Source organism: Hypanus sabinus, chromosome 10, assembly GCF_030144855.1.
Source record: "Hypanus sabinus isolate sHypSab1 chromosome 10, sHypSab1.hap1, whole genome shotgun sequence".
In the NCBI taxonomy this organism is placed as follows: Eukaryota; Metazoa; Chordata; class Chondrichthyes; order Myliobatiformes; family Dasyatidae; genus Hypanus; species Hypanus sabinus.
This window is the reverse complement of record NC_082715.1, coordinates 152,581,727-152,600,072: the sequence shown is the minus strand read 5'-3', so window position 1 is coordinate 152,600,072 and position 18,346 is coordinate 152,581,727. Positions and strand designations below refer to the sequence as shown.

Genomic DNA, 18,346 nt, shown 5'->3' with positions numbered 1-18,346 from the left:
TTCAGCACTGCTGGCACATTGTTTTTTTTTTGTGTGTTTTTAAAAATTTATTTATTGCTGCTCAGCTGATCTTAAGTCGGGTTTCTTCTCCTCCGGAGTCACATGATTGTTATAAAGGGTTATGACCAGTAATATATTACAATTGTGCACTTGGAACATTAAGGGGAGTCATTCACCAAATAAGAGAAAGAAAATTCTACTAAACATGAAAAAGGAAAGGGTGGATAGAGCCTGATTGCAGGAGACACATTTAAATGATAAAGAACATCTAAAACTGCAACAAAGTGGATTTGATCCAGTCTATTTTTCATCTTTTGATACCAGGAATGGGGGGTGTGGCCATTTTAATTAGGAAGAACTTACTTTTTAAGTTATTAGACTGCATTAAGGATAAGTATGGGAGACTTGTGATTGTTAAGGCTTCAATATATGGAGAGGTATTCTCAATGTTTACTGCCCTCCAGCTCATCCTCTCAAATTCCTAATAGATGCTTTTTCCAAACTTACAAGCTTTTCAATACATTATTGTAGGTGGGGATTTTAATTGTCTCATGGACCCATTGATGGACAGAGTGCCTATTGGTCCCCCATTGCTCTCCTCACAGTCCAAACAAATCATGGGCTTATGTGGAAAACTAGGAATTGTGGATATCTGGAGGTTGTTACATCCCTCAGACAAAGACTTCATTTTTTTCTAATCCACACAAATGTTACGCCAGAACAGACTTTTTTCTAACCCCCAAAACGCTCCTAAATTTAGTTGTATCCTACACAATTGGAAATATTGCTATTTCTGACCAAGCAGCAGAATATTTAAATATTAAGCCCAAAGATAATTCAGCACTATCTAGACACTGGAGGCTGAAATCATTTATTCTCAAAGATAATAAATTTATAGACTACTTCCAAATTCAAAACTTTCCTAGTAATTCCAAATCAGCTAGTCATCCATCGATGCTCTAGGAAAACACTAAGGCCTATGCAAGGGGATTAATTATCTCCTACTCTGCAAGTAAGAAGTGACAAGCTGTGGAACAGCAGCGCCTAGTGGGAGCAAGGCTTATGGCAGCTGAAAAAGATTATATTAATAAGCCTTTTGCAGCAGTTACAGAATATCACAGCCCGATGCTGTAGACTAAACCCTTTACTTACACAAGCAGCCAAAAGAAAATTAACATTTGATAAACAACAATTGTTTGAATACGGTGAAAAACCAGGTAGGTATTTGGCTTATTTAGCGAGAAAGAAAAATGCCTCTCAGACTATCGCTTCAATTAGGGATGGGACAAGAGCCCTCAATAGTATTCTAAAATGATTAATGTTGTGTTTAAGAATTCTTATTCTAAATTGTATCAATCTGAGCAATGTAATGATGGACAATCTAGGATGGAGTCCTTTTTCAGGAATTTAGATCTCCTGGGCATTTTTTCCGAACAAGAGTCCCTCCGTTATCTGTACATGAGATACAGGAAGCTGTGAGACAGCTCCAACGTGGGGAGGCCCCTGGTCCTGATGGACTCAGTAGAGAATTCTAAAAAGAGTTCACAGGATTATTATCAGAGCCTATGCTAAACACGTTTAATCATGCATTTAATTGTGGTCTCCTCCCACCATCATTGAGAGAAGCTAATATCTCCCTAATTCTTAAGAAAGAGCCCTGAAGATTGTGCCTCCTACAGGCCTATTTCATTGTTAAATATTGACTTTAAAATCTTAACAAAAACCTTAGCATTGCAATTAGAAACTGTGTTACCTTTTATCATAAAAGAGGATCAAATGGGTTGAGTGAAAGGCCATAGATCATCAATCAATATGAGAAGATTACTTAATGTGAACCAGGCATGTCAGCAACAGGAAGTGGATCGCTTGGTGGTTTCCTTTGATCACCAGAAAACCACCAGAAAAGGCCTTTGATCGTGTCAAATTGCTGTATCTTTTTTCCACTTCAGAACAATTTGGTTTGGGCAATAATTTTATTATTGGTGAAGGCTCTTTATAATGACCCTTTGGCTGTGATTCTCACTAATGGTATTAGGTTGGATAATTCTAGTATTCTGAGGGGTAGCCAGCAGGGCTGCTCTTTGTCACCACTACTTTTCATACCAGTGATCCAGCCATTGGCTGAGGCAATTCAGCGAGACCCTAAAATATCAGCTCCAGACATAGGACTAAAGTCACATAAAATTACATTGTATGCAGATGATGTTCTAATTTTCTTATCAAACCCTGCTATATCAGTGCACCACCTTATACAATGCATCAATTCATTTAGCGCCTTTTCAGGTTATAAAATCGACTGAACTAAATCAGAGGCTATGCCTCTGGGGAATCTGCAGCCTGACAGTCTGGACCCTGACAGTCAGGGTGTTTTCCCCTTTAAATGGTCGCAGACAGATTTTGTATACTTAGGCATATTTATCACACCTACGTTTGATCAATTGTTCAAAGCTAACTTTATACAGTTATTTGATAAAATCTTGAGCGATGGAGCACTCTTCCCATTTCTTGGCTTGGCCGAATATCCTTGCTCAAAATGAACATTCTTCCTCGTCTGCTGTACCCAATACAAATGATTCCAATCACTTTTACCCAACAAATACTTTTTTAAAAAAAATGGCTGGTTTGTTTCTTTCAGCTGGAACAAAAAAAGACCCTGTACTAAAATGTCTAAGTTACAGCTTCCCAGTAGTCTAGGGGGTCTGGATTTTCCAGACATCAAAAAATATCAATTAAGTTCCTTTTTATCTTATGTGGTTGACTGGGTTTGCAGGGACCCCTCCTCAATTTGGCTGGACATTGAAGCTTCACAAGCAAAATTCCCTCTTATTAATATCCTTTTCCTCAATAAGGTGAAACTAGTTAAGGAATATTGTAGCAATCCAATAACAATTAATACAGTCAGGGCTTGGAGGGCGGTGAGACAAATTGAGGGCAATGCAGCGAAAATATCACCCTTCACTCCAATAACCGGCAGTCCAGACTTTCAGCCTGGCATAATGGATTCTTGATTTAAACTTTGGATTTCTAAGGGTATTTTCCATCTAGGAGATTCGTTTGATGAAGGAACGATGATGTCTTTTAGTCAAATAGTACAGAAATTTAACATACCCAACAAGGATCTTCTTTGTTTCTTTCAGATAAGAGATTATATACAGAAAAAGAACATCAGTGTTAACTGATTTCTATAGTTCTGACATAGAAAAGAGGGTGTTTTGTTCTAAGGGTGAAGTCTCCATTAGTACTTTTTACAGCATCCTGAGGTAATGTTCTTGTGGAGAAGCTGGGAAGGGTCTGGGTCAGGGGAGAAGAGCTGGGAGTAGAAAGTACAGCTAAAACATGGGAAGACATCTAATAGAACTAAAGCATTGCAACTCAAAACTCTGCACAGAGCCCATCTGACTCCAGATCATCTCTTGAATTTTAAGACGGGGGTTTCTCCAATGTGTTCTAAATGTAAAGTAAATACTGGAACTTTCACCCACTGATTTTGGACTTGTCCCAAACTTCAGGCATACTGGAATGATATTTTGGGTGAAATGGAAAAGATTCCAAAAATGGAGCTTGAACTGAACCCAGTGTCTTTTTCTCTTAGCTTACCCAGCAGTTGTATTATTAATACACATCAGAAAAAACTTTTTAACATCCTGACTTTTTGTGCGAGGAAGAACATTTTACTTTGTTGGATATCAGATTTTTTGGTCGGCGTAAATTAATCATGGAATACATTCCTTTGGACTTATTGACATGTATGGTACACTCAAAAACAAATAGTTTTCATAAAGCATGGCAACCTTTTCTGTAGTATGTACACGTAAACCGGTCTGCTATACTAATAAGGGCTTTTGTATAGGACGTTGTGGTGATGTCTATATTTTGATGGAAGTGTTCTGATAGTGGATATCTGTGAGGGGAAAAAACGTATCTGGAAATTGAAAGTTTTGTTATGCTGAGCAAAAGAAAAGTAAAATTTTTTTTAAATACTTACGTATGTTCAACAAGAGAGGACTGCTCCACAGCAAAGGGTTTTTGTCCAGCAGTGATTACTACTCTTAAATCTAAGCCTTCAGCGTAGGTATAGAAAATCTTAAACACCTAAAGATAATCATTTAAATTAAGGAAAGAGAATTATTTGAATTTTTCAAGTTAATTAGTTGATGTAACGCGCAATTTCCTAGCCTCCCATCTGATCTGTTCCTATAAAAAGAAATTAGCACAAACAATTGAAGTTAAAACAGGGAAGATAATGCATGCCCACATCAAGGGGTCTGAGATAGTGGGAGGTGACTTACTTTCCCCCAACTGTTACCTTGTGGGGCACATAAGAACACCAGCTGGCCCTGCTGCAGCAAGTATTTAACAACTGGATCTACTTACATCACCTCAATAAGTCATTTCCCACAGTGGGGGTGTTGCCAAACTCCAAAGTACAAAGACAGACTTTCTAATTTGGAAAATGTGATAAATGACTAAAAGGTCCAGACTTGAGCTTTTCACATTGAACTATAGAACTGGCAGCTCTTGAAAACCTGTGGATTTGATTGAAAAGCAGAACTAAAAGAAAACTAACAACAAAACCAAAAAATGAACATTTTAAATGTTTTGCATCCTTTTCTATTACAAAAAAATTAAGTACAGAATGACAACACACACAAAATGCTGGTGGAACACAGCAGGCCAGGCAGCATCTATAAGGAGAAGCGCTGTCAATGTTTTGGGCTGGTACAGAATGAGTTAGCTTTTACAAAGCAATTACTTTTTGCTTACTGACTATATTTTGCTCTCTTTTCTTCCTGAGCCATTCATGATATGATTCTCCACCAATGGTGGTCACAGGTCTACAGTTAATGGTTTGTAACAGCAGCTTGAATAATTCTGCTTCACTTGGGGACTTTGCTCTGACATGGTAAACTTTGGAATTCTAATCCATACTTAATCCCACTGGCTAGGATCCCGAATATACTACATGGCCCACAACACCAACTTATCAATACAACCCATAGAACCTGTTGTCACCAGATTTCTACAAAGTAGATGAAAAATAATTTGAGTACCATCTCTTCTTTACCTGTAGAGCAAGTTCTTTCGTAGGCAATAAGGCCAAGGCTCGAACTCTGCACACTGCACAGTCCATCAATGCCTGTAAATGGACCCAAAGATTAATCTGAAGTATAGAATGAATGCATAAATGATGAATTGCAATCTCAGAACAACCTAAAGAAAATAAACTATTTTTGAACATTAGTCATTCTGGGAATATATGCTGGCATTCCACACATAATAACCTGATAATTGGCACTGGGGTAATAACTAAATATTTTTCCCCAGTGGTGCTGAATAAAAGATTGGCCAAGAGACTACAATGAATTTTGCTCCTCATCAAAATTGTATTGTGGAACTTTTTACATCCAATTGAATGGTTGGATAGGTCTCAATTAACCAGTTGTCATGCACAACTGTGTCAGGGTAGATTATGTTCTAAGATCTCTGGATCAAGTCTTAGAACACATAATGTGAACTTGAGGCAACAGTCAGTATCTGCTTGGCAGTGCATCTAGGTCAATAAGCTCACAAACATGCTGTCTACAACACAGTAACCTCCAGTATAGCAAATAGGTGGCAAGGGATTACATTTAATTTGATGCTGTTTATCTGACATCAGAATGCTATCTACTAAAGCAGACAGCAAACAGGATTTTTAGTCCACAATCTTCTCCAAGGACCAGGGACAAACTGTGCCATTATGAGACCTGCCTAATTTAGTAAATCTGCCAGGGCAAAACACAGGTTTGAATGCCATTTGCCTTGGCAAGATTATTACTAAAATGGAAACCATTTGAACAAGGGTACTTCACAAGGGCCTATAAAAAGAAGTTGAATGGTCATTGTTGGAATGGGACAAACTTAGAGTGGAGTGCTTGAAGTTTTCACTCAAGAGACTTCAGCAAGGAGAGGCAAAGACTAAGTTTCCAGTAAGTTTCTTTCCTTCTTATTACACAGTTAAAAGCAGTGGGAATGCCAGTCAAGACTGGGGAATGCTTCTTCTGCAGGATGCAGAAAGACAGACGTCCAGTATCCCTGACAATTACACTTGCAAGAAGACCATTTTAAGTGACTGGAACTGGAGCTAGATCATTTAGGAAGCTGAGGGACTGATAGAAGATACAGGGAGGTAGCTATACTTAAGATGCAGGACACAGGAAACAAGGTGACCATCAGGAGGGGGAAAGGGGATAAGCAGCTAGTGCAAGGTACACTTGTGGCTGTCCCCTCAATAACAAGTATACTGCTTTGGATACTGTTGGAGGGACAACCTGGGAGAGTAAAGCCACAATGGTCAGGTCTCTGACACTGTGACTCAGAAGGGAAGGTGGGGGGAGGAAAGCAGTGGTCTCAGGGGATTCAATTGTTGGAGTCATAGTCATAGAACAATCCAGCACAGAAACAGGCTCTTAAGTCCATCAAGTCTGTGCCAAACTATTATATGGCCTAGTCCCACCAACCTGCACCTAAACCATAGCTCTCCAAACCCCTCCCACCCACATACAGTACCTACCCAAATTTCTCTTAATGTTGAAATTGAACCTGCATCCATCACTTCCTCTGGCAAATTTCCTGTCTCCCTCCTGTAGGTTGAGCTTCTCTTGGAGAAGAGGATGAGAGAGGTGTACAAGATGATAAGAGGCATAAATAGAGTGAATAGCCAGCAGCATTTTCCTGGGGCAAAAATGGCTAATACAAGGGAGAAAACTTTAAGATGATTGGAGGAAAATATAGGGGGATGTCAGTAGTTTTTCTTTAATACAGAGAGAGGTAGGTGCTTGGAACATGCTGCCAGGGGTGGTCACAGAGGAAGATATATAAGGAACGTTTAATGGGATGAAAGAAAACTGGAGGACCATGTGGGAGGGAAGGGTTGGACTGATCTTGGAGTAGGTAACGACCTATTCTGTGCTACACCATTCTATGCTCACTGTGGAGGAAGAGTCAATGTAGTTGATGTATACTAATTTTTAGAAACTTTTCATGCAACATGATCAACTAATAGATTGCATCAGTGCCAACCTTAGGTTAAATGATGAAACCAACAATTGTGATCACTGGGAATTTATCAAACTATACATTGTAAGCCATGAGGGCTTGAGTGGAATGAAGATGCAATAAATGAAGCTTTCAATTTTGTAATGAAATAAACATTCAAGGTAGTTAGGTCCTTGAAGTTAAGTACTATAAATATATGCATAAATGCACCAGATAAGTGGGAGACAGTGGCCACCATTTACATGCTCATGTACAAACTGATTTACATATGTAATTAACATAAATCCACATTACAGCTAAATGCACAAATCCAAATACCCACTTAAGACACCGTAAGACATTCGGCCCATCAAGTCTGCTCCATCATTTGATCATGGCTGATCCATTTCTCTCTCAACTCCATTCTCCTGCCTTCTCCCTGTAACCTTTCACACGTTGACTAATCAAGAACCTATCAACCTCCACCTTAAATACACCCGATGGATGACCTGGCATCCACAGCCACCTGTGGCAACGAACTCCACAGAATTTCAGAAACTGATAAGACAATGTGACTAACCCACCAAAGAACTTCAAAATCTAAATGTGACTTCCCGATCAGAAGTCTAAACAAAAACAGATTTGCCATCATCACATTACATTGTCAAAGTTATTGCGTCTACTGTTGAAAATTGACTTTGCCACTCAATCAAGACCTAAAAGAACTAGTCCTGGAAAGCAATCATCACAATAATTCACTACAGTAATAAACAGTGCACCAGCAATAACCATCACAGTTTGTCCTAAGACAATCAATGCATTTGAACTACCATACAAAGAATGATCATCACTACATTTCCATACAGTCAATCATCCAGCTAACAGGACAAAACAGGTATACCCTGTATACCCTGTATACCCTGACAGTGATTCATAAAACAACAAACTTCAAGGCTTACAGTACCAGAAAACCACACGACCGATGGTTAAAAACACTATAACAAAGACCTACTTTATGACAAAAAGACAGAATGGACCACACATCAATCTGCAAATAATTTATCAGCAATATTCCAGATGGCAAAATAAATGGGATTACCTGATGATGATAGTACTAAATTCACAGCTATACCAGAAATGTCTGAAATGAGCTGTCCAAACATAGAAAACAAACTGGAAAGCAATGAAATCTAAGCTTGAAACCTCAAAGAACATTCTGATGAAAGCTACAAAGAACAGCATTCCAAGATATTACCAAAAATAAAAGCCACATTCCAGTTTTGCAATATTATCTATACTTTAATGAACACCATGAGGAGCTTATTTCTTTCCTTGGAAACAAGAACCAAAGGTGCTTTCCATCTGAAAACTCATGAAACAATGTCACCCATAATGTGACCCAATGTACTATAACTGTTTTCCAAACTACTCTGACAGTTTGGCAATTCAACTCCGCACTGCAGCGTCAGCATAGATTATTGTGTTCAAGTCAAAAGAGCACGTGTACAGCCAATGACTCTTCAGCCCACAACCTCCTAATTCAGAAACAACTGTGCCCAAACTGACACGGACAATTAACCATTTATCTTATAGCTTTTTTAAAATATTGACTGAGTGCACTTTTGTCATTTCCAATTGAAGAAGCACAAAGTAGAAAGAAGTGATACATCAAGCTCACCTGAATAACAGGAATAACAAATGCCAGTGTCTTGCCACTACCAGTTGGTGCAGACACACAGATATCACTTGGCCTGTAGCCTGCTCTGCCCAGTGTAAGCCCATGCTTTGAACTTTCCAGCAAGGCAGGGATCACCTCAGCCTGAACTGCAAAGGGTAAAACCACAGAATGTTTAGTCTTGCAGGAACAATAATGTGGATTTTGTGTAACATAACAATCCCCACCAGTAAACAAAGGTGCACATTTTAACCTCTAAAGAGCAGCAACAGGAACAGGAATTGGTGATTCAGTTGTCTGAATCTGCCCGCCATTTATCAGCCTTTGTTTCTTATCCCATTGACACTTGCACCCAACGAATATCTACAACTGCCTTTACTGATTTTGTTTTGTTAGGACAACATTAGGCTGACGAAAAAGCTCTATATTTTTACTGCCGATTTATAAAGGATCTAGTGCTTTCCCAGCATAGATGATGAATAAACTCCCCTCGGGAAGATCATCCCTGAAGAAGATGGGAGAGTTTGTCACGGAAACATTGGTTAGAATTGATACCTGTACCCAGCCGGTAGCCCAAGCTGCTTTTATGATGCTATGTGCCTGTCATGACTCTGCAAGTAAATGCTTCATCACACTTGAGCATATATGTACTTGTGCATATGAGAATAAACTTTACTTTCAGCTTCATGCACCCTGGTGTATACACCAACATATTTCATCTGAATCATAGATAACAAACAATGGAAAGCAACTGAGAAAAGAGGAAATGTTAATCTTTCTGGGCAATGACTCTTCCTTAGAACTGGATAAGTGAGAGAATTGGCATGTTTTACATTGCAGGAAAGGGAAGTGAGAAGTGGAGAGAACAAAGATAATGCCTGTGATAAGATGGGGACCAAGATTTCCCAAGTAACACATGTTAGCTATAGGGTGTCAGTTCCTCCATGATCAACACTGCCCTCAACAACATCTTTTCTATTTCACACATGTCTGCTCTTATCCATCTTCCCACCACTCTACCAGGGATAGGGTTCCTCTTGTCCTCACCTACCACCCTACCAGCCTCTGCATCCAGTACATAATTCTCCAAAATTTCCATCATTTCCAATGGGATCCCACCACCAAGACATCTTTCCCTCCACCCTACTTTCTGCTTTCCACAGAGATTGCTCTCTTGCAACTCCATTGTCCATTCGTCCTGCCCCTCTGATCTCCCTCCTGGCACTTATCCTTGCAAGCAGAACAAGAGCTACACAAAGTACACTGCAAATGCTGTGGCCAAATCAACACGTACAAACAAGCTGGATGAACACAGCAGGTCGGGCAGTATCAGCTGAAATGTGCAGTCAGCGTCTCGGCCCAAAACGTTGACTGCTCCTTCCAATGGATGCTGCCCGACCTGCTGAGAACAAGAGTTACACCTGCCCCTGCATCTTCTCCCTCACTATCAGTTAGGGCCCTAAACAGTTCTTCCAGGTGAGGCGACACTTCACCTGCGAGTCTGTAGGGGTCATTTACTGCATTTGGTGCTCCCGGTGTGAGCCCCTGTATATTGGTGAGACCCGACATAGACTGGGAGACTGTTTTGCCAAGCATCTACCCTCCATTCAGCAGAACAAGCAGAATCTCCCAGTGCCTACCCACTTTAATTCTTCTTCCCATTTCCATATGTCCATCCATGGCATCCTCCACTTCTTCATGAGGCCACACTCAGGTTAAAGGAGGAACACCTTATACTCCATTTGGACTGATGACATGAACATCAATTTCTCAAACTTCTGGTAATGCCCCCCACTCCCATCTCCTTCACCAGTTCCCATCCCTTTTCCCTCTCTCACCTTATCTCCTTGTCTGCCCATCACCTCCTGCTGGTGCTCCTCCCCCCCTTTTCCCTTCTTCCATGCCCTTCTGGCTCTTTCACCAATCAACTTCCCAACTCTTTACTTCATCCCTCCCCGTTCAGGTTTCACCTATCACCTGGTGTTTCTCTCTCCCCTTTTCCCCACCCTTTAAGTCTATTCCTCAGCTTTTTTTCTCCAGTCCTGCCAAAGGGTTTCGGCCCAAAACATCGACTGTACTTTTTTCCATAGATGCTGTCTGGCCTATGTGTGTTGCTTAGCACCAGAATGTCAGGCAACATTTGAGGGCTACCCCCAGAACAACATTGGATGTGCCAGCAGTTAACAAATGACACATTTCACTGTATGTTTCGATATACATGTAATAAACAAATCTGAACTGGAATCTGAATCTGGATCTTAAAGAAAGTCCTCAACTTACTTTCTGAAATTATAAAATATATTTTCTTCCCTATGGAAAATAACCTATCATGTTCCAAATACACCCAAAGTCAGTTGGCCTTAAACATTCATTCTTCCTTAGTAATGGCAATTCAAATATGCAGGAGCTCAACCAACATACTCGGCTGAAACTGAAGAGGAAATCATTTGCCTGCTGAAAAACATCTAAACATATCCTATTTAGCCCAGTCATGTGTTTTACCTACAGATAATGCTGACAACATAGCTTAACACTCCAAGATATTTCACAAGTGTTAACAGACCAACAGCAACACAAAACAAAGGAGATGCTAGGTTGACTTAGCTTGGGGTCAAGATCGGCTTGTGAAAGACAAAACGAAAGGTAGGTAGGCAAGCAGGAGAAAGAGGGTGGGGATTCCAGAGCATTGGTCCTTCATAGTTAAGAGCATAAATGGCAGTAGTGAAAATAAGAATTGGAGTTGTTCGGGTAAGGTTGCCTATTTGGAAGAGACATTACTATGGAGGGGAAAGGTTTAAAAACAAACCAGGGAATTTTCAAATGGAGCCATCAAAGGAAAGGAATTTAATGCAAGTTATGTGAACAGATAAATATCATTTTACAAATGAAGGGATCTCCCTCAAACTATTGGATGTGCCCAAGTTAGAGGTCAAGAAAGTTGGAAGCAATTATTCAAGCTGAGGCTCCCAAACCTCAGCGATAGGCAGAATTATTGCAGAAAGTAATGAAGGCTAAGAGATTCCTGATTGTATATCCCTGAAAATATAAATCCACAGGCAGAACACTCAAAGAGCAGAAAATACCAGATCTGTATCACTTGTAAACTTGCACCATGTGTTACAGGCTTCTGGGAGAAAGCAATCCAGAGGATGGATGGATGAAGGACAGAAATCATTGGCAAGTGAATACAGTCAATGTCATAAACAGGCCCTTCGGCCCAAGTGATCATGCTGATCAAAATGCCCCATGCAAGCTGGCTTCATTTGCTAGATTCAGCCCAATAGCAAGAGGTATTTACATAATTCTTAACAGTACCTGATTCTAGGGGAAAGGACATCATTCTTCACACAGAGAGATGGGAATATGGAATGAGCTGCCAGATTAAGTGATAAATGCGGGCTCACTTTTAACATTTAAGAAAAACTTGGACATGGATGAGAGATGTATGGAGGGATATGGGCCAGGTGCAGGTCAGTGGGACTAGATCAGGCGTGGGCAAACTACGGCCCGTGGGCCATATGTGGCCCGTTAAGCTTTTTAATCCGGCCCGCAGAATTTGATGAAATTATATTAATAAACCTTGTTAACGTTTTCTCCCCGCAATTCTGGCGTTTTCCCAATAGATGACGCACTCTATATACATTGACCTTTGTGAGGTGCAGCGTATTACTCCACATTTGTGCTTTACTTTGTGACCTTGTGGCGACCCATTTCCTGGCACATCCGAACCAGCTCACAATTAGCCAGCGTTCCGGCTAAGAGAGATAGCCTGTGGGGATTTGCGAGCACAGCGCTCCGCATATTGGCGTGCTCTCACTGTTCTGTCATTGTGCGGGTCGTTGTTGAGTTTTGGCACAGGGGACAATTGAATAAGAAGGAGCAGGACAAGTAGACCTGCATCTCCTACCGTTTTTGAAATAAAGACAGTCAGGAGGAGAGTGATGATGATAATATCTTGAAGGATAACAGAATTTTCAATGCTTTAAAATAATAACTGTTACTATTAAAAAAGCTGTATTTTATTCATTTAATTTTCAGTGTTTTAAAAGTCATTTCAATAAATAGCTAAATACCATGGGACTTCAAAGACAGATATTTTGTTGTAATGCATTTGTTCATTTTCAATTGAAATTAAAGCACATGTTTTCTACATATCCCATGGTATTTTATTTTCTCTTATGAGGTGTATTACCAAAACACTCCGTCCATCTGCTCCTGGTCCAGTCCCCCTGTCAAATTTTAGAACCCTTTGTGGCCCTCAAGTCAAAAAGTTTGCCCACCCCTGGACTAGACAGAGAAATGGTTTGGCACAGCCAAGAAGGGCCAAAAGGCCTGTTTCTGTTTCTATGGTTCTACCACCTTAAAATCAATGACACAGGCATGATTTACTTGTTCACGACAAGTAGGATGCATCCGAACAAGAACAAATACAATATACCCAAGTATCACAAAAATATGTAATAGATGAGGAGGCAACCACCAGCTACTTAGTCTGTACCTACTCTTTCAAGAACTGATTACTTATTCCTAATACCAACTCTTTTTTCACATCCTCACAAATTTACCTTTTAAGTAGTATTTATCCAATTTCTGTTTGAACGTGAAATTTAAAGGACAAAATGTTCAGTAGATTTGTAAATTTGAGCATCAAAATTCTAAAATTCATGTTTAAAAGTAAATCATTGTGTAACTTCTGCATTTTTCATTTAGCTTATATCCAGACCCTTTCATTATCAGCCATTTACTCCTCCAATAAAATACTGTTCTTAAATCTTACAGTTTATGCACCTCATAAAATTGCTCTTAATCTTGAAGACAAACAGAACTATATACATATAAAATAAGGATGAAACTGTAGCGGTGTGCTACACGCAGCGCTAAAATTACGACACGGAGTCGGTAACTGCAGTCGAAGGAAAAACTTTATTCGAAAACTTCAGCCTCACTTTTAAGCCTCTGTCAACCGGCCCCCCATGGCGAAGAGGCTCCAAAGCTCTGTGCTCGCAAACCCCCGTAGGCTATCTAATTGAGAGTCGGTTCGGATACGCTAGGAAATGAGTCGCCACAAAACATTGTTTTCAAACAGTAAAAGCAACATACCTGGGAAGAAGGAATGGATCCCATTAGCTTGAAGCTTCTGAATTAGTTTAGGGTGGATTCCTGGAACATCCTCAATTCCTATAAGATTCTGTTTGATATCTTTGTTGACCAAGGTAGGTTTGGAGAGCCACTGCGGTAAAACACGCTGTACCTGGGGGTAAAATGGTATATAGTTTGTGGATGAAGACGAGTAACATAGAGAATAAACTATTCTCCAATTCATCATTCACCTCATTCCAGCACTACCATTAATCTAAAATTCAAGAACGTTCAAGTACTTGTGGTTACTGTTCTGTGAAAATTAGTGTGATCAAGACAAACATGCACATTCTATGTTGCCCACTTCAAATACTCTCAAAACAGGTAATATATATATATAAAAAAATAAATTACATTCACAGTACAGTCCTTTCTATGTCTTGTAATAGAACTAAATGCTAAAATGAAATTCATATCAAAATCTCTATCCTGTGCCAGTTCCCATGACAATTACATCACTAAACACACTAACCTATCACCATTCCTAGGACATAAACAGCATGGCTCAATATACTTTTCCTACCAAAACTCTCAGTAAAGATGAGATAAAGAGAGAAAAAAAAACCCTCCACACTGAAGCTGGCTAACGGCAATGGCAGGAGCCATCGGATTTACTATGAGCCTTGGATTTACCAAGAAGGGACAGTGTGTTTTACTATGGTGTGCAAGTGTTTGCAATAAAAGGAACTGAAAGTCAATAAACTGGAATATGAGATTAGGACAATGCATTGATTCAGGAAAGGAGAAGATTGTCTGAACACTGTTCCACAAGAAGTCAAAAGACATAGGATGGTGACTCTGAAAGTGGCACGTACGTGAGTACTAGAGCCTCGGCTCTGCATTTGTCCGATAGGTGCTAAATTCTACAGAGCATGAGCAAACTGATCATAGAACAAATCAAAGGCCATTCAAGTTGGGTGACTGAAAAGGAATACAGCAGTGACCAGGGATAATTCAAGTAGGGTCTCCATTGCACATTTCCTCAGGGCTGGAGAATAAATTTGAAGGGAAAGATTCAACTTTCATAGCCTACATGAGAGCCGATAGAATAGATAAACAACAGAGGGATCTTGCTATCCTTGTATACAAACGATTGACAGTTAATATGCAGATACAGCAAGCAACCAGAAAAGGCAAAGGATATCTTGGCTTATTTGCAAGATCATTAGAGAAGAATCAGGCCATCTTTCTGTAATTATATAGGGCCCTGATGCACCTGGAATATTATTGACAGATTTGTTCTCCATAAAAGGAAAGGAAATATTTGCAAAATGGTTGTGCAAAAGAAGTCAATCAAATTGATTCTTGGATGGGTTATAGGATGGGATGTTATAACATGTTGCATGAGCAGAGATTAAACAGACTGCACCTCTACTCTCAAGCTTGGAGTGGAGATTTAATTGAAACAGAGAAAATATATTACAAAGCTTAACAAATGGCTACAGGGAGGAAGCTTTTGCGTCCATTGTATCTGGGACCACAGATCAATCAAACATGGGTCAGACATTCAAAACTGAGATGAGAAGAGATTTCATCACAGGCCAGTGAAACTTGCTTTGGAGGATGTCATTGAAAATATTCAGTGGATTTTAAAAAATATCATAGGGAATCAAGGGACATGGTGTTATTGCAGGATAGTGCGAGCAAAATAAAAGATCAGCCATGATCATGCTGGTGAAACAGCTGCAAAGACCTAAATGCCCTGATCCCTTTGCACCTGTTACACCAGCACGATCATGGCTAAATTCCTGATCTATTTCATTCATTCCTTTTAAACATTCCATGGACAAGAATAGTAGGAGTGAGATGCAGAATAAAGCTCCCTTTAGTGGCCTTTCAAACATTAGCATTGCAGAACAAATGTTAAATTGAGAATGAGGTTCTCTATAGTCTGACCTTTCATGATTAAATTATACTTTAGAGAGGGTGCACAGGAGATGGACTTGAGGCCAAGTATTATGAAGATTGGTTGAGCGAGCTAGGGTTCTTCCTCTTTGATGTGAAGGAAAATGGGAGGCAAGTTGCAGAAGTATAGAGGATAATAAAAGCATAGATAGAGTGGATAGCAGAGATCTTTTTCTAGGACAAAAATGGCTAATACAAGGCAGCATAATTTTAAGGTGATTAAAGGAAAGTATAGGGGGGATGTCAGAGGTATATAACAGAGAGTGGTGGATGATTGGAACACCTTCCCAAGGGTGGTGGTAGAGGCATGGTAATATATTAGGGACACTTAAGTAATATTTGAATAAGCACGTGGATGATAGAAAGATTAAGAGTTATGTAGGGAGGAAGGGTTAAAGTGAATTTAGAGTGGGTTAAAAGTTTGGCACTAAAGGCCTGAACAGGGTGATATAGATTTTTTTAAAAGAAACTCTCCTCTCTGACCTATCAAACATTCATGGGTAGGAGTAGCATGGGCAATGGAATAAAGCTCTTTTTATCCAAATGAAACAAACCTTGGATACCCTTTCAAGTTATCGTTTTCAAAATAATTCTTTTCATAATTTTATTAACCTTTTGAATATTTTTCCTCATAAAACCTCCTAAGATGGTGAATGTGGATGTGGGAACAGTTGATATCTGATTATCATTTTGATCTTTTTCTCCTTCGTGTTGCTCTGCTTTCTCCAAATCTTCATTCTTCTTTCCTTGCAGCTTAATTAGTTCTCCAGATACATTCAATGGTCTTGAATCATCATCAGTAACTTCATCTGCAGTGGAGAATCAGTAAAGCAGACATGTCAGCATATTACTGTACAGCAAAACAATTTAAGAAGCTGTCCTCTTCAGGCAAATTCATTTTTGAGTTGTAACTGCCACATTGACGAGCAACTACCATTTAATAATACATTCATGAGATGGAACCACTGACATATCTGTTCTGATTATAGTATGAATACGAACAGACATCATAACAAGTTGCTGCTCTTCACCAAATCAGGACCCATGACATCCACAGGGTCATCAAACTTTCTCCTTCTTTTGAAAGGGACTGCCATATTTCATAACAAGTGAAGATAAATTGATTGTTTCTATTTTATTTCACTTACTGTTTCAATTGATTTTGCCAGTTAAATATTTAAGTGGCTTTTTAAAAAAATTAACCATCTTTATTTTTATTTATAAATACAAGCAAGTCTACAGATGGTGGAAATCCAGAGCAACATGAACAAAATGCTGAAGGAGCTCAGCAGGTCAGGTAGCATCTATGGAAATGAGTAAAAAGGGAATGTTTTCAGCTGAGATCCTTCTTTCATTGTTTCTAAATCCCCCTTAATGAATGCTTTGCTTCAGTATTCACCAGTGAGAGAGACCTTGACCCCAATGCCAGACATGGAAAAGGCTACAGAAAGTGATGAAGACTGCCAGTCCATCAGAGGCAAAGCCCTCCCTACCATTGAATACATTTACATGGGGCGCTGGCACAAGAAAGCAGCATACATCAAAGGCTCACACCATCCAGGCTGTGTTCTCTTCTCACTACTACCATGGGCAAGAAGTACAGAAGTCGAGGGTCCCATATAAGCAGTTCAGGAACATTCATAAGCCTACAACCTTCAAGCTCCTGAATTGGTGTGGATAACATCAATCACCACTACTCTGAACTGATTCTACAAGCTACAAACTAACTTTCAAGGACACTTTACAACTCATGTTGGAAACATAGAAAATCCACAGCAGAATACAGGCAAACACGAAGAAATCTGCAGATGCTGGAAATTCAAGCAACACACACAAAATGCTGGTGGAATGCAGCAGGCCAGGCAGCATCTATAGGGAGAAGCACCGTCGACGTTTCGGGCCGAGACCCTTCATCAGGGCTAACTGAAAGGAAAGATAGTAAGAGATTTGAAATTAGGAGGGGGAGGGGGAAATGCGAAACGATATAAGAGGACCGGAGGGGGTGGGATGAAGCTGAGAGCCAGACAGGTGATTGGCAAAAGTGATACAGAGCTGGAGAAGGGAAAGGATCATGGGACGGGAGGCCTAGGGAGAAAGAAAGGGAGCACCAGAGGGAGATGGAGAACAAGCAGAGTGATAGGCAGAGAGAGAGAAAAAAACTAAATATGTCAGGGATGGGGTAAGAAGGGGAGGAGGGGCATTAACGGAAGTTAGAGAAGTCAATGTTCATGCCATCAGGTTGGAGGCTACCCAGCCGGTATATAAGGTGTTGTTCCTCCAACCTGAATTTGGATTCATTTTGACAACAGAGGAGGCCATGGATAGACATATCAGAATGGGAATGGGACGTGGAATTAAAATGTGTGGCCACTGGGAGATCCTGCTTTTTCTGGCAGACCGAGCGTAGGTGTTCAGTGAAACGGTCTCCCAGTCTGCATCGGGTCTCACCAATATATAAAAGGCCACACCGGGAGCACCGGACACAGTATACCACACCAGCCGACTCACAGGTGAAGTGTTGCCTCACCTGGAAGGACTGTCTGGGGCCCTGAATGGTGGTGAGGGAGGAAGTGTAAGGACAGGTGTAGCACTTGTTCCGTTTACAAGGAT

The 18,346-nt window shown here is 40.1% G+C and overlaps 1 protein-coding gene across 2 annotated transcripts in view; it reads right to left on the bottom strand.

The window, feature by feature from the left end:
- ddx51 (DEAD (Asp-Glu-Ala-Asp) box polypeptide 51) overlaps positions 1 to 18,346 on the bottom strand; it is a 55,119-nt gene that overhangs the window by 27,473 nt on the left and 9,300 nt on the right. For both annotated transcript variants that reach the window (XM_059983278.1, XM_059983279.1), the window contains exons 3-7: positions 16,349 to 16,545; positions 13,793 to 13,943; positions 8,696 to 8,841; positions 5,066 to 5,137; positions 3,986 to 4,092 (exon numbers count right to left, since the gene is read on the bottom strand). In XM_059983278.1, coding sequence (XP_059839261.1) covers positions 3,986 to 4,092; positions 5,066 to 5,137; positions 8,696 to 8,841; positions 13,793 to 13,943; positions 16,349 to 16,545 — 673 coding nt within the window. The remainder of the gene's footprint in view (positions 1 to 3,985; positions 4,093 to 5,065; positions 5,138 to 8,695; positions 8,842 to 13,792; positions 13,944 to 16,348; positions 16,546 to 18,346) is intronic.